This window comes from Doryrhamphus excisus, linkage group LG23 (assembly GCF_037039965.1).
Source record: "Doryrhamphus excisus strain RoL-2023G ecotype Guam linkage group LG23, RoL_Dexc_Guam_v1.1, whole genome shotgun sequence".
Classification (NCBI taxonomy): Eukaryota; Metazoa; Chordata; class Actinopteri; order Syngnathiformes; family Syngnathidae; genus Doryrhamphus; species Doryrhamphus excisus.
In genome coordinates this window covers 5,801,992-5,827,048 of record NC_136379.1, presented here as the reverse complement: position 1 = coordinate 5,827,048, position 25,057 = coordinate 5,801,992, and the positions used below count along the sequence as shown (strand labels likewise).

The following is a 25,057-nucleotide window of genomic DNA, read 5'->3' as shown; positions in this document are numbered from 1 at the left end:
GCTGTTTCAATAATTCATAATGCTTCACGCGCCGTTGTGGGTTATTTCTGTGCGCACAAGATAAAGGAGGCAAATGAGGGTAGGAGTGCATAAAACACAGAAGTGTGCCGGTCGGACACGTGAACTCTGTGTGCTCTCTAAATCATCCCAGCTGGAGTAAATTACAAAGTCAGAGGGAGAGAGCGGAACCTGCAGCTCCAGCAAAACAGCCTCACCGTGCAGCGATCGTGTGCCGACTGGATGATGGGCTGCAAGGATCATTGCGGCCCAAAAGTGCCAGACCGTGGGGGGCGGTGGGGGGTGGGGGGGTAATGCTTGCTCATCACTGACTCGTCTGTGATGTCGACTTTCAGTGTCAGTGGGCTACGAGTACGAGTCGTGCTTGGACGTGGTGCACTGGGAGAAGCGGACGGCGGTGCTGCAAGGCTACGAAGTGGACGCCGCCAACATGGGGGGGTGGATGCTGGACAAGCACCACGTCTTGGATGTCCAGAACGGTAAGATCAATCACATATGTCACATATAATCACATATGTAGGTGGAATTGAACACAGGTGTCCGAGCTGTGAGGTCTGCGTGCTAACCACTCAACTACCGTGCAGCCCAGATTATTGTTTTTTTATCACCAAATTTTAACATATTGTTCATGTTTTTCATTGGATAGTGGCAATATATTCAATATTATTAAATTATTAAATTACAATAATTATTATTGTAATTAATATAAATTATTATATTATTATAATATTTTTTCAATATTTTTTCAATTTTTTTTAGGTTGGTACACAACAACAATTACTCAAAAAACACGGAAAACGGTAGAACTTCAGTTTATTTATGTTCTGTTTATTTATTCAAATCCAATTTCCCTGCAGTGTCAACAACACCTGACTTATTTTTATAATTATGAGTCATGTGACCATAAAGCCCACAGTGTAACTCTGTATCACTGCATATAAAAGGATGCCATTACCCCATTTGACCCCATAAATCTGCCGCACAGCTCAATGCACTCTAAGGAACACACTGTAAAATTAGAATGTTTCACAACCATATTTAAACCAAATCAAATAAGGGCTTGGCAAGCACATACGTGTCAAATATGAGCATGATCAGTTGCAAAATACGGGAACCGTCAAGCAAAACGTCTTTGCAGAGGCTCAGGAGGCGGATTAGCAACTAAATAGCCAGAAGTCAGTGGTTCTTATTTTCTGTCATGCCTCCCTTAAGGGACAGAAATATCCGGTCCCCCTTGATGAGAACCAATAAATTGTATTTATTTATCTGTACAAACCACTGTATAAGTTGCTGGCACCAGTAGAAGCACCGCCATTAGTCATCAATCATTTGTTTACAATGCAAAAGAGTCTTTAACCAGTCATGATGTGTTATACATATCACTATATTGACACTTACTATGGTACCCATTATGTCATTGGATGGTTATATCACCTTGTACTTTAAAATTAAAATTAAAATTAAAATTAAAATTAAAATTAAAATTAAAATTAAAATTAAAATTAAAATTAAAATTAAAATTAAAATTAAAATTAAAATTAAAATTAAAATTAAAATACTAAAAAATTAAAATACTAAAAAATTAAAATATTAAAAAATTTAAATTAATTAATGAAATAAAATTATATTAAGAAAGCAGGAAGTGGACAAATGTAACAGTTACTGATTGTAAAAGTACCAGATGGAGGGGTAGGATTTAATAAGCTTTGCTTCTTCCTACTCCTTTTGGACATGTGGAACTGTGAACTGATTATGTGATGCGTTCAATTGTAATCTGATGCATGTTCAAATGAAATTAAACCATTACCATTACAATGCAGTGATGTGTATGCTCAACTTTGGGTCACCCAGCATCATGGAATGTGATCCCAAAGTGGTTCCAAGCAATTTTCATGGAATTGCTGTTAGTATCGATGGCTATCGTGCATACAAATGTTGCGTCCATATCTAAGCCACACCCCCTGGCTTCTGCATGATCGGTCTGCTCGTTGTAGGTAGCGGTATAGACGCGTGAGTCAAGCTGTCTCCTTCTATGAATGCACAAACAAACACATGTCAAGGTATAAAGATCACTTCCAGAAACGCATGGCTTGAAAACCAAAAGGCTTATTTTTTATTTTTGCATTCCAAAAATCAAAGCTGGAAGAAAAGACAAGTAAATATACCGCAACAAAACCGCGCTCTGTTTGACAGCGTGGGACTCGGCCGCGCGCCACCGCTGCGACCTTGACTGGCTTCCAGATGAAAAGGGACACAAATTGTCTCCGACAACTGGAACAGTGACTGTGAGCCGGAGTGCATTTCACGTCAAAACAAGGGCTCCGTCTGGCACAGAGACATCGCGCTGTAGCCCGAGGCCCGCTGCTTATAATTGCAGTCATATTAGTGCCTGTGCCGCCTGGTGACGTGCGGCTGAAGCCTCTGCGTTACACATTGCGACCTCCTGCTCGTGGAAGCAGCAGAGACTTTGCAGCATGACGGCTTGATTGCGCTCCATCGTGTCTATGCATCCGTGAGACTATTTTACATTTATTGTACTTGTTGATGAAGGCCATGCTGATAGATGACTGAGCAAAGAACTCATTTAGTATATTGAATTAATGTAATTAACGCCGCGTTCATCAAAAGGGCACATCTTCATGATACCGCTGAATGATTTGGAATGGCGGCACGGTTCGCTTACTCACTGATTCATTTGCTCGTTACTGTCGCGATCGGCTCCTCTATCACTCTTAAAAATGCTGGGTTAAAAACAACCCAATCTGGGTTGTTTCCCAACCCAATGCTGGTTAAATATAGGACCAACCTCGCGTTGGGTTATTTTAACCCAACAAGTTGGGTTGGTTCTCTTAACCCAACAATTGGGTTGTACATTGGGTTGTTCATATGACCCAACGCTGGGTTCATATTTACTACACGGCTGGGTTATTTCAACCCAACAAGTTGGGTTGCCAATATACCATATATATATATATATATATATAATTTATTTATTTTTATTGTATGCTAATGTTATTAATAATATATTACAATGACACCAATGTAACAATAAAATATTTATTTATTATATATAATATATTTATATTACATTTCCAGAACATACAAATATAACAACTCACAACATTTCCTTCACATATGAACAAATTATGTCCAAAAAAATTACATTTTAAGAACGGGTGAGGGGGACAGCTATGAGAGAGTGATATATACATAGAACAAGAGGCTCTGTGAGCAGCAGCACAAATGGGTAGGCGATTGTGCCTGCTGCAAGTATTCCACCATGTTAGCTCCGACCTATGATGAGAAAAGAAAAAAAGGTAAGTATTTCTAGCAGTGCAGAGCAATTGTCATCAGCTCTCTACTGAAGCTATTTCAATATATATTCTATATGTGACACCTGTAAAGTCAATGGCGTGTTCAACAATTTATTCAGGGGGTTTGGCCAGTCTAATGTTTGGTCTGTGGTTTATACGTCACACATCACTATGGAGTAACAACTTACACCAAGTTACAACTTGTAAGAATAGTGCTTCATGAAATGAGAAACAGCCAAATGTTACGCTGTCACACATTCCACGAAATACAATCTTTTCAAGTCGCTCCTCATAAAAAGAGTCCTGCTTTAAAACTGTGTAAAAGAACAACTGGAGTCATGTCACAATTCATTTACATTTTAATTTCTGTTGAAAGGTAAATTACTTACCAGCTTAACATCGATGAAGGCTCTCTTCACCTCCTGAATACTCGCCCGGGCCAATTTCCTGCCCTTTTTAAACACAGGCGGAGGGAGCAGGATGGGCAGCAACGTCATGGGCAACTTCTCCCCTGGCATCTGTAGGACAATTATGGGTGTCATTACCAGATTGTTGAGAACACGAGTTTTAAATATTATAATATATTACAATTTTAGATAAAACTGTTTTCAATATGTTCCACTACTGTTCAGTGTTGTCGTATTGCAATCAACCCTAAAATAATATTGAGAAAATGTCTCGATTATGTTTACTTGGTCTATATTAAAACACAAAAACACACCCCAAACATTTTTTTTTACCAATTGGGATCATAATGTGTACCATAGAGGGTTTGTCATCATTGTCTCGAGCAGTGGTGAGCAAACTTTGACTCGCAGGCTGATATAAAAGCTATATATATTGGAATCACAAGATGGCTCACCCTGTTAAAAATTTGGGTATTGGTACAAGCAACAGTGACTGACCCACCGCCATTTCTTATGTCTATAACATATAGCAGGCACAGTAGCTACTGTAAAACAATACCCATAAAATGAAGGCATGAAGATGACTTACCTTTCAATCAGCCCCGGTAGCTGCCACTCAGTCAATTTGGAACTGACAAACTCATCCATAGATACTTTTCAGCGAACTGAAACATCACAAAGAGGGTCCATAAGAACAAACATACCATGAAATGAAATAAGATTCAGTAGTCCAAACATTTATATGCAACTTACAAAACTGTCGTCGAATTCGCGCCCAAACTGATTAGTATACAGTGGACTATCGGTGGCTAACGGAAGCCCGCTAGCATGCAGCAGTCTAGCTTAAAAAAACACCGGTTCATCAGCACGCTCGTATTAATTCACGAGATTCTTTAACTTGATATCACATAAAATGGCAAATTGACGAGATAACTGACGTTGTCCTCATAACTATCACACATGTCTCTTCAACAACATAGTTTGGTTCCTACATAGCTCGCCAGCGAATGTGTTCGCTTGCCACTTTTGGAGGGAATGGAAGTTTGCTAAGGTTACCGATCGATTCCTCAAGCTAGTACTCAACAGTGCTTCACGAACTTACATTTTAACACGTTTATGAAGCGTTATATAATAATATAAAGTCATTTATACGGTAAAACAATAGTGGGAATGTAACAAACCTTGCTCCGTGCTGAAATTGGTCTCCTCAGATGAAATGTGGGGTCCGAACGAAGTAAGTTTGTGGGCGGGGCTTTGTTGCGCATGTCCAAAATTCTACCCAAAGCTCTGGGTTGTCCAAAATAACCCAGCACAATATAATGGAAATCACAACCCAGCAGCAAATAACTCAGCACCCAACAGAGATAACCCAGCGAATTGGGTTCTCAGAATACCCAACTCAATAAAAATAACCCAATTAAATGACCCAACAGGCTCAACCCAGCGATTGGGTCAAAAAAATAACCCAGCATTTTTATCTGCACACACTCTTAAAAATGCTGGGTTATTTTTTTGACCCAATCGCTGGGTTGAGCCTGTTGGGTCATTTAATTGGGTTATTTTTATTGAGTTGGGTATTCTGAGAACCCAATTCGCTGGGTTATCTCAGTTGGGTGCTGAGTTATTTGCTGCTGGGTTGTGATTTCCATTATATTGTGCTGGGTTATTTTGGACAACCCAGAGCTTTGGGTAGAATTTTGGACATGCGCAACAAAGCCCCGCCCACAAACTTACTTCGTTCGGACCCCACATTTCATCTGAGGAGACCAATTTCAGCACGGAGCAAGGTTTGTTACATTCCCACTATTGTTTTACAGTATAAATGACTTTATATTATTATATAACGCTTCATAAACGTGTTAAAATGTAAGTTCGTGAAGCACTGTTGAGTACTAGCTTGAGGAATCGATCGGTAACCTTAGCAAACTTCCATTCCCTCCAAAAGTGGCAAGCGAACACATTCGCTGGCGAGCTATGTAGGAACCAAACTATGTTGTTGAAATTACAAGAGACATGTGTGATAGTTATGAGGACAACGTCAGTTATCTCGTCAATTTGCCATTTTATGTGATATCAAGTTAAAGAATCTCGTGAATTAATACGAGTGTGCTTGATGAACCGGTGTTTTTTTAAGCTAGACTGCTGCATGCTAGCGGGCTTCCGTTAGCCACCGATAGTCCACTGTATACTAATCAGTTTGAACTAGTTTGGGCGCGAATTCGACGACAGTTTTGTAAGTTGCATATAAATGTTTGGACTACTGAATCTTATTTCATTTCATGTATGTTTGTTCTTATGCACCCTCTTTGTGATGTTTCAGTTCGCTGAAAAGTATCTATGGATGAGTTTGTCAGTTCCAAATTGACTGAGTGGCAGCTACCGGGGCTGATTGAAAGGTAAGTCATCTTCATGCCTTCATTTTATGGGTATTGTTTTACAGTAGCTACTGTGCCTACTATATGTTATAGACATAAGAAATGGCGGTGGGTCAGTCACTGTTGCTTGTACCAATACCCAAATTTTTAACAGGGTGAGCCATCTTGTGATTCCAATATATATAGCTTTTATATCAGCCTGCGAGTCAAAGTTTGCTCACCACTGCTCGAGACAATGATGACAAACCCTCTATGGTACACATTATGATCCCAATTGGTAAAAAAAAATGTTTGGGGTGTGTTTTTGTGTTTTAATATAGACCAAGTAAACATAATCGAGACATTTTCTCAATATTATTTTAGGGTTGATTGCAATACGACAACACTGCACAGTAGTGGAACATATTGAAAACAGTTTTATCTAAAATTGTAATATATTATAATATTTAAAACTCATGTTCTCAACAATCTGGTAATGACACCCATAATTGTCCTACAGATGCCAGGGGAGAAGTTGCCCATGACGCTGCTGCCCATCCTACTCCCTCCGCCAGTGTTTAAAAAGGGCAGGAAATTGGCCCGGGCGAGTATTCAGGAGGTGAAGAGAGCCTTCATCGATGTTAAGCTGGTAAGTAATTTACCTTTCAACAGAAATTAAAATGTAAATGAATTGTGACATGACTCCAGTTGTTCTTTTACACAGTTTTAAAGCAGGACTCTTTTTATGAGGAGCGACTTGAAAAGATTGTATTTCGTGGACTGTGTGACAGCGTAACATTTGGCTGTTTCTCATTTCATGAAGCACTATTCTTACAAGTTGTAACTTGGTGTACGTTGTTACTCCATAGTGATGTGTGACGTATAAACCACAGACCAAACATTAGACTGGCCAAACCCCCTGAATAAATTGTTGAACACGCCATTGACTACAGGTGTCACACTTCTCCCCGTAGAATATATATTGAAATAGCTTCAGTAGAGAGCTGATGACAATTGCTCTGCACTGCTAGAAATACTTACAAAATACTTGCCTTTTTTTCTTTTCTCATCATAGGTCGGAGCTAACATGGTGGAATACTTGCAGCAGGCACAATCGCCTACCCATTTGTGCTGCTGCTCACAGAGCCTCTTGTTCTATGTATATATCACTCTCTCATAGCTGTCCCCCTCACCCGTTCTTAAAATGTAATTTTTTTGGACATAATTTGTTCATATGTGAAGGAAATGTTGTGAGTTGTTATATTTGTATGTTCTGGAAATGTAATATAAATATATTATATATAATAAATAAATATTTTATTGTTACATTGGTGTCATTGTAATATATTATTAATAATATTAGCATACAATAAAAATAAATATTTTATATATATATATATATATATATATATATATATGGTATATTGGCAACCCAACTTGTTGGGTTGAAATAACCCAGCCGTGTAGTAAATATGAACCCAGCGTTGGGTCATATGAACAACCCAATGTACAACCCAATTGTTGGGTTAAGAGATCCAACCCAACTTGTTGGGTTAAAATAACCCAACGCGAGGTTGGTCCTATATTTAACCAGCGTTGGGTTGGGAAACAACCCAGATTGGGTTGTTTTTAACCCAGCATTTTTAAGAGTGCATGGGCTTATGGGACATTGTTGCTACATTGTTAATGGATCCACTTGGGTTCCCTCCGAAGCTCATATATCAGCACCGAAACACCTGATAGATACAGATCTGTATATTTAAGTAAATCGCATGCTGGAGCCTATCCCAGCTGTCTTCGGGCGAGAGGCGGGGTACACCCTGGACTGTTCGCCAGCCAATCACAGGGCACATATAGACAAACAACCATTCACACTCACATTCATACCTATGGACAATTTGGAGTCGCTAATTAACCTAGCATGTTTTTGGAATGTGGGAGGAAACCGGAGTATCCGGAGAAAACCCACGCATGCACAGGGAGAACAGGCAAACTCCACACGGAGATGGCCGAGGGTGGAATTGAACTCGAGTCTCCTAGCTGGGAGGTCAGCGCACTAACCACTCATCCGCCGTGCAGCCCGTATTAAACTCATATTGATCCATATTCTAAATTTCTGAGTTTAACATTTGAGTGTGAAGTTGCTGTGTGATGATTTTGTTAAAACTTCATTTTTTTTGTTTGTTTCATTGATTAAAAAGACCGTGTGATTCAAACATTGCTTTATTAAGGTTTTTTTAATTTTCTCATTCAATCCCAATATCTGATTTTGAACTGCTGAAACCAATAGTATGCCGACGCCACATAGATCCATTTTTTGTTTGGTTGAGTAACCATTCACACTCTGTCTCCATTCACATTCATGCCAGAGATGGTCGAGGGTGGAATTGAACTCGGGTCTCCTAGCTGTGAGGTCACCGTGCTAACCACTCTTTCGCCGTGCAGCCCAGATTATTGTTTTTTTATCACCAAATTTTAACATATTGTACATGTTTTTCATTGCATAGTGGCAATATATTCATTATTATTAAATTATTAAATTACAATGATTATTATTGTTATTAATAAAATTATAATATAATATTTTTTCTATATTTTTTCAAATTTTTTTAATTATTTCTGCTCTGCTTTGTAGAATAATTGTGACAAGCATTCATAGTAATTTGAAAAAGAATATAATTGTCGCAATGCCGTCCCTATTCTGTGGAGTCACTAATTAACGTAGCATGTTTTTGGAATGTAGGAGGAAACCGGAGTCCCCGAGGGTGGGATTTAACTCGGGTCTCCTAGCTGTGAGGTCTGCGTGCTAACCACTAGGTCACTGTGCAGCCCATTGCATGTTTAATGTTACACAATTCGGTTCAGATTAGGGTTAGGGTTCAGGTTTAGGTCTTTAGTGTACCCCTTCTCTTTGTCACTTTAGTTACTGCTACTGAAGTTTGTTGATGTTTTGTAGTTGGGTTGCAGGGGTATAGAACCTGAGCACCTCCCCACGAAAGATTCCGGGAGGCATCATAACTAGATGCCCGAGCCACGTCGACTGGCTCCTCTCAATTCTCCCTTGGTCACTACCTAATGACAATACGTGAGGGTAGGAACAGGCATCAACCAGTAAACCGTCACCACGACAAACCAATGCCGCAACAATCTGTCTATTGACCTCACGATCCATCCTTGTGATGACCTCGTGAGCACGACCCTGAGATACCTGAACTTTTCCACTTATGGCAAGATCCCATCCCCAACTCCACCATATTTTCCAGACGAGACCAACGGACCAAAATATAACACATTAATGTCCATAATGTAACACATGCCAAGGACCATAACTGTCCAAATCACCATTCGCTGGCAGCTCAATCCCAAAATGCACAGCAGTAATAGATGAGCATTCATGTGCTTATGAGTGCATCTTGAGGAGGTTGCTTGAGCTCAGCGAGACAAACGTCACCTTGAAGATGCCGCAGTTTTACGTGACGCATGGCCGATATAATGTACATGGCTGAGCCATTAGGAGCCTCTTAGCTTTTTTTTTTTTCCTTGCAACGCTCAGACTGATGCTGCTTTAGTAATGCGGTTACCGTGGTGACGCATGTGAATGCATCATCTTCATCATCATTTTCATCTGGCAGTGTTACCGAGAAACAACAAGAAAGTCAGACAGACAGAGGATGCAGTTCTCCTTGAAGATCGCAGCGCTCGTAATTCAAAGTAAATGGAACGCATCTGTGAAAAATACACGGGAATAAAATCAATGAGTATCTTGGGAATTGTGTTATATTACAGTGAATTAGACGCTAGTCTTAGACGTGAATTAATTAAACATCACCGTCATGAAATATCTATTGGGTCGATTTCTTCTGCAAATGATTTCAACCTTTAAGGCCGTCCTGACACACACAAACTCATAGGGTCTGTAAATATTATACCACTGTTATTTTATGCAATAGTATTTTATTTGGGGCTAACTAGAGCCCAAGTGGTTTTATGCATCCTGGCACAGAAAGCGTACAACTCAGCAAAAGCAATGGCTTGTAAAAAGAAAGAAAAACATTGCAACTCATCCCTCTTAAAAAATGATGATTGTTTACTATGGCCTGGCTGTCGGAATAAACAATATATGTATAAGGGGCCAGCAGCTTATCCACCGAGGTGGACAGTGTTAATGAGGTTCAGTGGCTTAACAGGACCTTATTAAAGTGTTTGTGTGGCTCATATTTAATGTTAACAACACGATGTGACACATTATTATAAATCTGCAAACATTTGGCCGTGCTGCTCGAGCTGCAAAGCACATGTTGGTTACCAAGGAGCTGTTTGCATGGGAACAACAGAATAACTATTATTATACAGTAGCAATGTAAAAACAATATGGCTGTATGCACTCACTCAACACTTTTTAAAGGCTTTTGCTTCCTTTCAATCTTTGTTCCTGGTTCTTGGGAACGCATTGCTATCACAGAAATAGTCAATAATATCACACAATTTAAGAGGTTTTCAAATTGTATTCAAAATAAGCACAGTATATTTGGTGAACTGGCCTAAAAGTGGCACCTGAATCTAAACGGGTAGTCATAATAATAATAACACTTGGTTCTAATTTTCACTGTGCAATATTTAAAAATGAGAAGTGAATCAAAGTTATGTTTAAAGTGAATAATTATGTAGAAAAGTATGCATATCTACTCTAATCATAGAAACCCTTTTAAAAAAAGTGTGAATAATAGTCTAGTTTCATTTTGCCATGTTCACAATTCATCAATTTATAATAACAGTACAGTGGAACCTCAGTTGTCATCATTAATTCTTAAACAAAAACCGAATACGGGAAATTTTCCCATAGTTAATACATTCCAGAAACCCCAAAATGTTAACAAAAGATAAATTTTTTGTATGCAGAAAATACAGATACTAAATACTAAAGGTGGCACTTTTTAAAAATGAGAAGTGAATCAAAGTTATGTGCATAATTATGTAGAAAAGTACGTATGCATATATACTCTAATCGTATAGAAATCCTTCTTTAAAAAAGTACTAATAATAGTCTCAATAGTTTCATTTTGCCATGTTCACAATTCATCAATTTATAATAACAGTACAGTGGAACCTCGGTTGCCATCATTAATTCTTCCCAAAAGGTCCAACAAAATTTTAAGAATTTTCCCCATAGTTAATCAATTCCAGAAACCCCAAAATGTTAACAAAGGTACATTTTAGACATGCAAAAACTATTTCAAAAATAGCTATAAATGTTTCGCAACTTCTATATCAAACTGATATTGGCACTTTCTTTGGCCCCATGGCAGATTGTTTAGCAGTTGCACTCAGTAAAAAAAAAAATGTACGGGCAGCAAGTCAACCATACTAAGGTACTCGATTTTGCGAAACAATACTGCATGAGGCAAACAGATCAGCTCGTTACGTGCAAAAGTGTGTCCAAAATAACGTCACCTTTTTTGATTTTTGCTTTCATGAACTTGCGTATAAGGTAAAAAAAAAAAAAAAAAACTAAATCCATCAAATGGAATTAATTGTGGTCATTCACCACTAGTGGACCGTGCGCCTTCTAACCGTTTGTTTACATAAGTCAAGATTGCTGCGGTGTGTGCTCTCTTCCAAGCATTTTGTGCAACGGGAGTGAATATTTTCATAACCAAATGTAGAATATTAAGAAGAAAGAGGGCATGGATTTTGGCTATGGCAGTTAATGGAGAACTTGCTGCCACCTGACCAATCATACGACAGCAGTATCACATACATATCGGATTTAAAGCGACATGCCAATGAGGCCTGAGATGCATTTGAAACAACATGAAAAAATGAGATACAGGTATAAGCAAAAACATCTGAACTGACCTGCAGTGTGAACGTAGCCTTTGTAAAAGATACAGCGCTTTACCTAATGAAGTGTCCAGCTGGCGTACATTCCTCATGCATTTCCGTCACCACACATCACAAAGATTACTCAAAGTGTCTTTTGTCGGTAGTGATTGTGGAAAACATGTCAAGAATAACATTTCTGTTTGTGAAAAAGACTCTCTTCTTTTGCTTTTTTTTTTTTTTTTTTTTTTTACAAACTTTGATGCGACTCAGCCTTGCTTCTTTAGCGGGACATTAAAAGAGAACAGTCATAAAAGAAGGAGAATGGATTGGGGGGGGAGGGGGGGGTTGGGCATCGCCGCACCCAATCTGTCAAGCCGTCCGTAACAGGAAGTTTGTGAAGCGAGCAAAGTGACGGTGAGATGCGCTCGGAGCTCGACTGCTGCCAGCGTGGCCCGTTTCATCCCAGCAGCAGCCTCCAAACGTGGCATCACACATGCGGTGGTATCGCGTGTGATCCTGGTGGATGCTGCACGTGTGATATGCTAACGATACGCCGCATCCGTTTTGCTTGCGCTACATGTCAGAATTTAACGCTAAACTGGATGTTGTCGCTTGTGTATGTGACCGTGCGAGTCAAGACGAGGATAGAAACAACGAGCAGATGGCGTCTCTAGTTTTGCTTGTGTGGTTTTAACACTTATTGCTACAACTTACATAGGAAATTGAGTTGTATGTCTCCTATGTTGTGTGGGGAAAAATATCAGAGTGAAATCAACTAGAAAGCAGTGACAAATTACATTTTGTAATCATTAACATGTAGACTCACCAACGACTGTGTGAAGACGACCACCTATAATGATTGTGGCCCTGCCAGCCTGATGTTTAGACTGACCAATGACTTAACTGAATACTGTGATAATGCTACCTGCAATAGGTGTTTGTAAACTGACCAAAAAACATGGTAAAACTGATCAATCTGATCTGTGATGACTGACATTTAGACTGACCAATGACTTAACTGAATACTGTGATAGTGCTACTTGTAATAGATGCATGTTGACTGACCAAAAACGGAGTAAAACTGACCGATCTGATCTGTGATGACTGACATTTAGACTGACCGATGACTAAATTGAATACTGTGATTGTGCTACCTGTAATACATGCATGTAGACTGACCAAAAAACATAGTAAAACTGATCAATCTGATCTGTGATGAAAGACATTTAGACTGACCAATGACTTTACTGAATACTGTGATAATGCTACCTGTAATACATGCATATAGACTGACCAAAAAACATAGTAAAACTGACCGATCTGATCTGTGATGACTGACATTTAGACTGACCAATGACTAAACTGAATACTGTGATCGTGATACCTGTAATAGATGCACGTAGACTGACAAAAAACGGAGTAAAACTGAACGATCTGATCTGTGATGACTGACATTTAGACTGACCAATGACTAAACTGAATACTGTGATCGTGATACCTGTAATAGATGCACGTAGACTGACAAAAAACGGAGTAAAACTGAACGATCTGATCTGTGATGACTGACATTTAGACTGACCAATGACTAAACTGAATACTGTGATCGTGATACCTGTAATAGATGCACGTAGACTGACAAAAAACGGAGTAAAACTGAACGATCTGATCTGTGATGACTGACATTTAGACTGACCAATGACTTTACTGAATACTGTGATAGTGCTACCTGTAATACATGCATGTAGACTGACCAATAAACAGAGTCAAACTGTCCGATCTGATCTGTGATGACTGACATTTAGACTGACCAATGACTTGAGTGAATATTTAAATGCATTGATTCTATTATAACGCTGTGAGGACCCACAGGCGGGTCACAGACAGTAAGTCAAAAATAACTTGAAAATATGCAATAAATAACCAATTATATATATTTATATATTTTGTATAATATTTTGTTGCTCCTCATTTCCTTCTTGATAAATCCCTCTAAAATGTTCTTTGAACATGTAATTATGTATTTTTATGTTTCAAAAAATGAAAGGCAATAGGCAACGCGAAGTTTGACTTGAGAAAGTTAAAAAATTCAATACAAATAAATAAAAATTGCTCAAATAAATTCTAAAAATATAATAAAATTAACATAAAATTCTGTAAAAAAATGTAAAATGTAAAAATTATTTACATATGAATAAAAAGTATAAATATATAAGTAGAAAAAATGTGAAATTAAAATAAAATGGAATGAAAGAACCACAGCCATAATGCAATCGAACAACCAGCAATGCTGACTGAAATGATGTCCACATACTGTAAACCGACCAATGACTTCATTAAATACTGTGATGGAACTGAACCACATTCACATAAATTAACCAATGAGTGAGTGGAGGCACTCGAAACCGACCAATCAGCAGTTCTGCCTGTAACGGCTCACATGTAGACTGACCAATGACTGCATCCACGTAGTGAGAAGTGAGTCAATGACGGCGCGCACTTTTCAACTACTACTGACAAGATCGCCCCAAAATAAGCGCAGCCTGAGGTAATGACGTCCCAGATGAAGTCTGAGGCTTTCTTGAGGTCCCAAAAGATGGAAAAGATGTCCCAGAAAAAGAGGACGTGCGGGCAGGCCAGTCAGCACCAAATCGACGAGCTGCGTTCAGCTGTGAATTGTTTGTTTGCTTGTTTGTCTGTGTTCACTTCGAGTAGCGCCAGCCCATCTGTAATCTGTCTTTGCCCTCAGCGATATTAATATTTATCCAAGAGGCTGCGAGCCGCCTCGCTTGTGTCGTTTGCCTTTTCTCAATCCTCGACTGAATTATTCAGTCCTGCACGCAACCACTTTCTGACATTTGAGATTTATGGCCCACGTGGGTTTTCCTTTTTTCTTTTCTTTTTGGGGGCGTGTAAAGTGGGAGGGGGGGGGGGCAACACAACTGTTCGATATCCCCCAGCCGGCATGAAGATGAATCCAAATATCAGTGATGGCCTCATATTGATTGGTTAATGTTGTAAACTTTGACTAATGTCTTCACTGCCGACATGTTAGAAAAGTGGCGGCGCTCTGCAGATGCACGTTTTGCTATGCCCCCCCCCCACTGTGACTCATTCTTCATTTTGGTGCCACTTCAAACATTTGCAGATGTTTTCTGTTTCTTCCCCCCCGTCCCTCCCCCTCGTCCTTCCCCCTCCCTGCATCATCTGTGGCTAACAGTGCAGGCTGTCATACGAGATAAGGCAAATTGCTGCTGTCTGTGCTTTGGTCATGTCCTCCACTTCATTACTAGCGGACATGCTTGCCTCTCAATCAGCAGCTTGTCTCCATGCAGGCTAACGTTGGAGGTGATGTTTATACAGCGGTGCCTCGCTTTTCGTTATTAATTCGTTACGAAAAGTCAAACGAACAGGATACGGTAGTACAAGTGAGTTAAGTTTGAGTTATGTTTCTTAGACTGTTTTGGTGTAAGATGGACTATAAATAACCGGACCACAACACTGCTTATTTTGTTATCACTGTCCATTTGGCCTCACAGCTAGAAGACCAGGGTTCAATTCCACCCTCGGGCATCTCTGTGTGGAGTTTGCATGTTCTCCCCGTGCATGCGTGGGTACTCCGGTTTCCTCCCACATTCCAAAAACATGCTAGGTTAATTGGCGACTCCAAATTGTCCATAGGTATGAATGTGAGTGTGAATGGTTGTTTGTCTATATGTGGCGACCATATGTATATGTGTACCCCGCCTCTCGCCCGAAGACAGCTGGGATAGGCTCCAGCACCCCCCGCGACCCTCGTGAGGAAAAGCGGTAGAGAATGAATGAATGAATGTCCATTTCATAAGAACAATATTCTTTCAAATGTGCGAGTATTCCATTTTGATCCGTCATAATGGTGACCATGTTTCTCTGTAATCTCCTAATGAAAATTAAACCTAAAAAGATCGCCAGCTACCAGTAGATCGGTATCATGTGACATTGGTTAGCTGACATTAAGCTAACTCTCATGACTATTGAAAAATGGGATTTCATGAGTTCATTCATTGATTTTCTACCGCTTATCCTCACGAGGGTCGCGGGGGTGCTGGAGCCTATCCCAGCTGTCTTCAGGGCCAGAGGCAGGGTACACCGTGGACTGGTCGCCAGCCAATCACAGGGCACATATAGACAAACAACCATTCACACTCACAATTCTCATCAATTTGGAGTCGCTAATTAACCTAGCATGTTTTTGGAATGTGGGAGGAAACCGGAGTACCCGGAGAAAACCCACGCATGCACGGGGAGAACATGCAAACTCCACACAGAGATGGCCAAGGATGGGATTGAACTTGGGTCTCCTAGCTGTGAGGTCTGCGTGCTAACCACTCGACCGCCATGCAGCCAATTGAATGAATTATTGTAAGATATCCGAATTTCCGCCATATTCCGTGTTCATCACTGGATTCAGTTTTTATTGGCGTTTTTATCCGCAATTGCATCCATGATACATCCATTCATAGGAAATCATAAGGCCCTAATTGCATCTGATGCTTACTGTCCATATCACCATGCCCGCTAAGAGGCCTTTTGGTCGGCATGGTTACAAATCAGTGGAAGCACAGGTTGGTGTGTCAAAAGCACCAAAGGAGAACGGAGAAGGACATGGTGCAATTAAGACCCACACCCGCTCCACCTGCACCGCACGCCCGTCCCTCTCGTGGTGTCACCAAGGTGACATTGCTGAGGGCGCTCTAGTTAGTTAGTCTATCAGGTGCAGAGGCTTGTCCCCTCCCTTTTGGCTTGTACCATTAATCATCTGGGAGGCTGTGATGTCGGAATGAAAGCATTTTTTTATATACGACATGACTCAAATTAGCCTCTTATCAAAGGAGTGGCTTCCTTCACTAACGACTCCACCGGAATCAAAGAGAAGGTTGAGCAAATCTTCCTACAGGGTGACGCTCCCCAGCCCCATACGGTACCGTTACCTATTAAACATGCTACCGAAATTGGACCTGAGCACTTTTTGGCCCAAAGCACAGTGGTGGGGCAAAACATACTGCAGTCCACAGAGAGAACAGAGAGGACATAATACGGGTGGGGGGCCCCAAGTGTAGGAACTGATTGATACTGCCCTTTAAACTGAAGTTGGTTTAGTAAATTCAGTTTTTCGTTATTTTACTCAAGCTGCTGCAAATGAAAATTGATGGCAGTTTTTATGCCGTTTTTTAATTGTGAAATTATATATATTTATTGTACAACTGTTCTTTTAAGCGGCTGCACGGTGGACGAGTGGTTTGCGCGCATGCCTCACAGCTGGGAGACCCGAATTTAAGTCCACCCTCGGGTACTCCTGTTTCCTTCCACATTCCAAAAACATGCTAGGTTAATTAGCGACTCCAAATTGTCCATAGGTATGAATGTGAGTGTGAATGGTTGTTTGCCTATATGTGCCCTGTGATTGGCTGGCTTAAGTTAAGCATTTTCAAGTCAGCCATGGCATGTTTGACATGTTTGAGTGGAAAAAAAGTCTCCTCCCATGCCATGTGGAAGTGGTTAGTTATTGGCTTCTTGAGTTTTGAAGAAGGCTGCACGGAGAACGAGTGGTTAGCATGCAGGCCTCACAGCTAGAAGACCCAAGTTCGATTCCTCCCTTTGCATGTTCTCCCTGTGGGTTTCCTCCCACATTCCAAAAACATGCTAGGTTAATTAGCGACTCCAAATTGTCCATAGGTATGAATGTGAGTGTGAATGGTTGTTTGTCTATACGTATGTGCCCTCTGATTGGCTGGCCACCAGTCCAGGGTGTACCCCGCCTCTCGCCCAAAGACAGCTGGGATAGGATAGTGTGAATGGTTGTTTGTTGGTCTTTTAAGCGGCTGCATGGTAGTAAGTGGTTAGCGCATGCCTCACAGATAGAAGACCTGAGTTCAATTCCACCCTCTGGGACTCCGGTTTCCTCCCACATTCCAAAAACATGCTAGGTTAATTAGCGACTCCAAATTGTCCATAGGTATGAATGTGAGTGTGAATGGTTGTTTGTTTATATGTGCCCTGTGATTGGCTGGCGACCAGTCCAGGGTGTACCCCGCCTCTCGTTTGAAGACAGCTGGGATAGGCTCCAGCACCCCCGCGACCCTCGTGAGAATAAGCATCAATGAATGAATGTTCTTTTAAGCCTTGGTAGTGGTGGTCTTCTATTTTTTGGTTAAAAAAATATAATCTAGAGCCAGTCCCTTCAAGTACATGAACCCGCCCCCGATTGATTAATTAAAAAAATACATTTGGGAGCTTCATTTGAAGCAACAAACCGTTCTTCATTTTTTATTTAGCCTGCCAAGAAAAACAAGGCCTCCCATCCAAACAGAAAACGCACCTCCACACTCGTGTTGTTATTATTAATCACAGTCTCCATTGTCGGTACATCGGCTGCCACACTCAGACTGAAAGGCTCCCCCGGAACTATCCAGGGAGCTCCGCCGCCTCCCCGCCTGTCTCGCACAAACACTTTGGCTGCTTCTGCAGGAAGTTTTCTTCAATCCAAACTCCAGCAGCGGTGTGTTGGTTTTATAAATATATGCTTAAAGACGTTTTTTTAAGAAGGCATCTGTGGGCGGCGTCCCTGTCATCAGCCTGAAGCTTGAGATGTCATACAAGTTTGAAATACCCCACCCCCACCATTCCCCCCCACGCGCACAGTCGACATCAAGCATAATGTGTCGTGACCAAGTGTCCTTGAGGGGAAGACACAACGCAACTTTAATCTGCGCTAACAATGACAGTTAAAAGTTAAGGGGGTGTATGTATTACACGGAGGCAGCGGCGTGCAGTTTTAGTGTGTTGAATCCATTCCATTGCCCTCTCTAGCAGTTGGACTTGTGGGTATTATAAAGAATGATAGATGTGTAAATAAAGAGGACAATGGCGGCTTGCCAAAGTGACCTCAGCCTGTTTTTATCTCTTCTCTGAGTGTCAGCCAAACCGACGAAGCGCTTGCAGCTAATCCCTGCCCAACATGCTAAATTCCGCCTCGGAAAAGGTCTTTGTCGGGGGTGTTAATACGCCGTTACACCAAGAGAAATTAAAATTCCAGACATATGTCCCCCGGTTCAGCTCGCCGAGCGTTTCATTACGCCGCTCTTCGTTCAATAAGCGGACGCGCTGATCACAGTTCAATTAAAGTCCCAAGGTCGTGCATTTGATGCCGCCTCCTCGCATATAACACCATCCCCCGGACCTATTTGTCTTTGTTAGACACTCACGCCAAATTCTCCCGGAGACAAAAGACGGATCGGTCCGATTGTCCTGCCGCAGCCCCTGCCTTTAATTTGAATGTGCCCTCCAATCAATTAAATCGATGTAATTAACTAATCAGGGAAAGGACACACCGCTTGGCCTTGCATACACCAAGCATGGTGATGCTGGGAAAATATGGTCTGATGTGACGGTGTCCTCCAGTGGAGTCGCTAATGAGGACAGTGGCGAGTCAAACTGTGATTCTTTTCCCTTTCAAGTGTGTTTGCTCCTTTGAAGAGAGTCCCACTATATTAAGAAGTCCAGTTGTATCTTCCTCTCGTTAAAATCTTTAATGAATCACCAAACTTGGTCAAGTAAAGTGTTATTAGTGGGGGGTGGGGGGTTTGCCGTGCAGTGACTTGAGGAAAAAACAAGCTTCCTGGGAAGTTAAAAGAGCATCACTTTGCATCAAATATACCTGTGGGGAATGTTGAAGGAACCCACTGAAGCAGCCTCATAATTGCATTTGGGATGAGAGCTTGTTTGTGTGCACATCTAATCACTCCGTGCACTTTGATCGCAATCTCACAAAAGTTGGATCAAACTTAGCTGAGGTCACCGCCGCCTCGGAATGACATACTTGATGAACTTTGAAGGTGACCAGAGAGGAATTAAACACTAGTGCTGGATAAACATTGTAATGAGATTGCAGTAAAATGTAAAAAGGTGAGCAAATGAACTGCCTTCAATTTTACTGCAGAGATGCGATGTTGCTATGGACACCATTGTCGTGGTAGTGATGGCGACACCAGGAATAGGATTTGAACAACTTATTAACGTACCTGTGGCTAATTAGCAGTGAACAAAACAAAGATAAAGATGTAGAGTGTGTACATGACTACTAGTGGCGGTCAAAGACCAGTCAGGGGCTCATTTGTGGCCCTCAGCCTTATTTCAGTTTTCCGACCCATATCGGATCAGGAAATGTGCAAATTCCGCAATTTTTACCTTACAAAATGTTTAAAAAAAACATTGAAATCATAGATAAAATACATTTATAGCACCCTTCAATGGACAAATACTGAAATAGCCAGTATTCTCGTGTTAAATGATGCCAAAGTTTCCGTATTTGGAAGTTGGGATGGCTCAAAAGGTGTGGTAAAACTGCCCCATGTGATGCCACAGAGGGGCGGACTTCCTTATATGGTTCATAGTTCGGAAGCACTTTGGGCGTGTGACGAATCACAGCGGAGTAAGCATGCCTGGAGGCAGGCCGTGGGTGGAATAAATTAAATTAGATTAAGTGTTTTGGCAAGAAGCACAAATGAAAGGAAATACATCTGGAATAGGTGCAGATTCTGCTGAATCTAAAACATAATTCTGTGTGCGTTATTGTGTGGAGCTGCTCTATAGAGTCCCAACTCAATACAAAGGGTCGTAAAATGAGCATAATAGGTTCCCTTTAACTTGAACTGACTTCTTCATCACACACTATAAAGACACACTATAAACCTTACAATCCTACCTCCACTCAGTGTTCCCAGAGTCACTATTGTTTTGGCAGGAAGCACAAATCAAGGGAAATACATCTGGAATAGGTGCAGATTCTGCTGAATCTAAAAAAAAATATGTGCGGGTTATTGTGTGGAGCTGCTCTACAGGAGTCCACAACTCAATATAAAGGGTTGTAAAATGAGCAAAATAGGTTCCCTTTAAATTGAGCTGACTTCTTCATCACACACTATAAACCTTGCAATCCTACCTCCACTCAGTGTTCCCAGAGTCACTCTTGTTTTGGCAGGAAGCACAACTCAAAGGAAATACATCTGGAATAGGTGCAGATTCTGCTGAATCTTAAAAGGTTTCTTTGCGGGTTATTGTGTGGAGCTGCTCTATAGAGTCACAACTCAATACAAAGGGTCATAAAATGAGCATAATAGGTTCCCTTTAACTTGAGCTGACTTCTTCATCACACACTATAAAGACACACTATAAACCTTGCAACTACTTGTACACAATGCTGTATGTTTGTTGTTCTTCTGTTTGGACATAAAATAACATTAAGCATGTTTTCGCATATAAACGTGAGTTGATTTTACTTGCTACTAACCGTAATCACGTAACCACCATCATCCCCAAAGGCGCTTATTGACCATAGTATCAATGATCAGCTTGTTGTTCCTGGTAAATGACTTCCTACTGTTGTGTCATTAATCCAGTCATGACTCGATAGCGTACCGGCTTGTTAAAAGGTCATCAGGGGCAATTAGGTGTTCCAGTGGGACCCCTTGACATGCCCTCCCCGAAATAGATGAATAACTCAGATTGGTAGCAGTTTAGAGTGAGCTTAATGATACTGTACCTTGGTTAAAACTAACTACCTAGCTCCTAAAACTATCTTGTTCATGTATTTATACAATTGTCCTCAACTACTGAACATTTTTACGAATGATATCATACAGGCCTTCACCTTGTCTTGATCCTTCCCACGTATTTTACTGCACTCTCCCAGTATTCACCGCAGTAACATTTCTCACGATTTATGTGGTTGCCACTTGTTTGGATTTAAAGCGTGTCGTACTCGGCATTAGCCTGTGCATCACCGCTATTCCACAACTTTAACGTCAGTGTTGCAGATCAATGAAAAGCAGTAAACTTAATGGTCCATGTGGGGCTTTGACCTTGGCGTTATTAACACAAAGCTCTAAACGAGTGAGTTCGCCAGCAACTGCACTGTAGTAGTACTATATAGTGGTGGGAAATCTTTTTTTTTTGCATGTTTCTCACACTTAAATGTCTCAGATCATCAGAAATTTTTAATTTCAGTGAATGATAACACAACTGAACAAAGAAAATGCTACTTTTCAATGTAACATTTATTATTAAGGTAGAAAAACAATCCAAACCTACATGGTCCAATGTGAAAAAGTGATTGCCCCCCTGTTAAACATAACATAACTGTGGTTTATCACACCTGAGTTCAACCTCAGCTGAACAAAAGAACACTAAGGCTTGTCTCAATTTCCCCAAGACCTTCACTATATGGTCTGAACTTTTTAGAAAGTCTGTGTACCATAACATCTGGTGTAAAATTAATGCCGCAGTTCAGAAAAAGAACATCATACCAACAGTAAAATATAGTGGTGGTAGTGTGATGGTCTGGGGCTGTTTTGCTGTCTACCAAAAATGTCCAGCCATCTGTTTGCGACCTCCAGCTGAAACCAACTTGGGTTCTGCAGCAGGACAATGATCCAAAACACGGATGACTATGGAGTGGGCTAGTCAAAGTGCTGGTTTGAATCCCGTTGGGATGCTGTGGCATGACCTTAAAAAGGCGCTTCATGATGGAAAAGCCTCCATTGTGGCTGAATGACAACAATTCTGCAAAGATGAGTGGACCAGGTTATCGTAAATGCTTGATGCAGTTGTTGTAGCTCAGGATTCGGGGGGGGGACAATCACTCTTTCAGAGAGATACTCAATTCCTCAAAACAGGAAGGGGGTAAAAACGTTTTCACACTACTGTATCTTGTTTAAACTTTTATTAACTGTGTGAAATATGTATCTAATTAAGCTCAATATGTAATTGAACCTTAAAGTAAGCACAATATTGAAGGATGATAATTTGTCCTATTTGTTCTCCGATCTTTAACATGACAGATTCGGATACGTGAGAATTAATAAGCAGAATAAAATCTTGTAGTAGCAGCGACTGTTGCAAAATGGCATGATTGGAAGATCAATACCACTTTTATGCATGACAGTTGCATTGATCTGCTCATCAAACTCTCAACTGGGGATTTCTCCCAAACCGGTGATCAGGTTCAGTTGCCGTTCACACCTGTTGTGTTCTTTCCAGGCATTCTTTACAAAGGCAGTGGTGAGAACCAGTTCATCTCCCTGCAGCCGCCTGTCATCTCCACAGTCATGGGCAACGGTCGCCGCCGCAGCATCTCCTGCCCGAGCTGCAACGGCCAAGCACAGGGCAACAAGCTGTTGGCGCCCGTGGCCTTGGCGTGGGGCATCGACGGGAGTCTCTACGTGGGAGACTTCAACTACATCCGACGCATTTACCCGTCGGGCAATGTCACCAGTATCATGGAGTTGAGGTAAGATATTTATTGCAAATGTTTTTGTGGCTGCACAAATGTTATGCGTGCAATAATGAAGTTGTAGAAGGTGTCTTTCGTCGCAGACCCCCCGCATGGTGATAATGTCAAATCTTTTCCTTATCCGTCTCCATAATTAGGAAGGACATCCTGTCTTCGCCGTGTAATTGGGATGAAGCTGCCCTCGTGCCAACTTGGCTTATCTGAGCACTGATTCAGATTTGGCCAATTGGCTGCTTTCAACCTGGCACACGATGATTACATTTATAGCCTCATTCAGATATGTAAATGGCCAACATGATCAAATGCTAGCAACAGAGCCCAGACCATCAGACCCCATCACATGCTTACCTTTAAGGCGTTCACGTCACCCTAAAGCAAAATCTAACACCTGCCTGAGATGTAATTGAAGAATGTTTCACCAAGCTGTGCATGTACCTGCAGAGAAATAATGTCTGTTTATAAATAGCAAGCAGGATGCGTTCCCAGAGCAGTCCCGGGGTTTATAACACCTCCAAGTGTTTTTAACTGCTTGGGGGAGAAGTGAATGAGGACTTATGTTGCTGAAGTTGTAATTGCTGATGCTGCTGGTGTTCACGTTTAAAAAAACACATGTAAAAAGTGACTTTGCTGTGACTTTTGCCATCAAAATGCATGCCTCAAAGTCCAAACACTATCTTGTGTCTGGATACATCTATATGCGGCTAGGTGCTGTCCAGAGCTGCAAGGACAGGTCTGATGAATCCATTTATTGATGTTTGGCTGTTAAGATTTGTGTTTGATCACTTATGTTTCGTCGGTGGTGGGTTTTATTACTCAGCATCAACCACCAGAGGGAGTGGTTGCTTATTTGCTGCCTAAACGGGCTGCAGTAAGAATGGAAATCAAGAGGAAACAGAGAGTAAGTTTGGTGATTTGCATAACATGCAAGGTATGCTAGGTAAGTGTACTTGTCTTGGACTTGTCCAGCATACCTTGTGGGTTTTCAGTTAGTATCAAGCAGTATTATTTTGCATGTATAATAGTGCGTAAGAGTTGATACCCGCATCGTCCTTGTAGTTGAGTTATATTCCATACGGTTTTACTGCATATTAAGCAAACCTCCTCAAGCAAGTTTTGGAGGTTTTTGGGGGGTTTGGGGACCCCCCCCAAAAAAGGGTGGATTATACCCTAGTTGCAGTAAAGATGATGTCAACTTGACCTGAGCTTGTATAAGTAGTTTAGTTGCTTTTTCAGAACATGTTTTGCTAAATTCCTTAAGTACGTATGAGTATGCCTGTTACATAAGCTCAAAAGTCAGATTCCCGTAAATTGAAGGATTTCCAAAACCTCTGGGAATGCCACGTCATTTGTCATCATTGACAACACAATTTAATTGTTGCTGAATCAACAAGTGGAGCCTTTCTAACTGGCGATATGTCTTTGAACGCTTTACCAATGTAGAGCACACTATATATTTTTTTCCAACAAATATGGAGTGAGGTTACCCTAGTCGGCAAAGTTAGCATGCAAGTACATTTTGCAGTACTGTAGATTTTAAAAGTTTGAGACGGTTTCACCATTCCAGTCCCAAGTAGCATCCAGCCCTTGAGTGACATGGAAAACAGCAAAAAGTTAGCTCTGAGCCTCAGGTCCGGCGACCTCTATATTCTTCCATAATGCTTAGTAGCCTGAGTTTGACGAAGACACTCTTGTTTCTAATATTTTCTGCCCTTCCTGAGCAACAGGTGAAGGAACTTCATGGAGACAGGAACATGTTTCCCGTTTCTCTACTTTGTCATCCCTTCTACCTCCATTGACGGTGTTCTTTCTTCAAGT

The 25,057-nt window shown here is 41.0% G+C and overlaps 1 protein-coding gene and 3 long non-coding RNA genes across 6 annotated transcripts in view; 2 read left to right on the top strand and 2 right to left on the bottom strand.

Moving 5' to 3' along the window:
- Nucleotides 1–25,057, bottom strand: part of LOC131107832 (uncharacterized) — a 204,444-nt gene that overhangs the window by 67,473 nt on the left and 111,914 nt on the right. The gene's annotated exons all lie outside the window — the stretch shown is intronic.
- The window catches only part of LOC131107771 (teneurin-3), a 224,286-nt gene that overhangs the window by 177,262 nt on the left and 21,967 nt on the right, over nucleotides 1–25,057 (top strand). For all 3 annotated transcript variants that reach the window (XM_058058074.2, XM_058058067.2, XM_058058100.2), the window contains 2 exons: nucleotides 354–497; nucleotides 22,990–23,239. In XM_058058074.2, coding sequence (XP_057914057.2) covers nucleotides 354–497; nucleotides 22,990–23,239 — 394 coding nt within the window. The remainder of the gene's footprint in view (nucleotides 1–353; nucleotides 498–22,989; nucleotides 23,240–25,057) is intronic.
- Nucleotides 3,117–4,999, bottom strand: LOC144894902 (uncharacterized). Its single transcript, XR_013625441.1, has 4 exons — nucleotides 4,921–4,999; nucleotides 4,329–4,404; nucleotides 3,722–3,850; nucleotides 3,117–3,312 (listed from the first exon to the last, which is right to left on the bottom strand). It is a non-coding gene; the product is annotated as an uncharacterized LOC144894902 (long non-coding RNA).
- LOC144894890 (uncharacterized) lies at nucleotides 5,462–6,649 on the top strand. The gene is made up of 3 exons (XR_013625424.1): nucleotides 5,462–5,526; nucleotides 6,060–6,135; nucleotides 6,614–6,649. It is a non-coding gene; the product is annotated as an uncharacterized LOC144894890 (long non-coding RNA).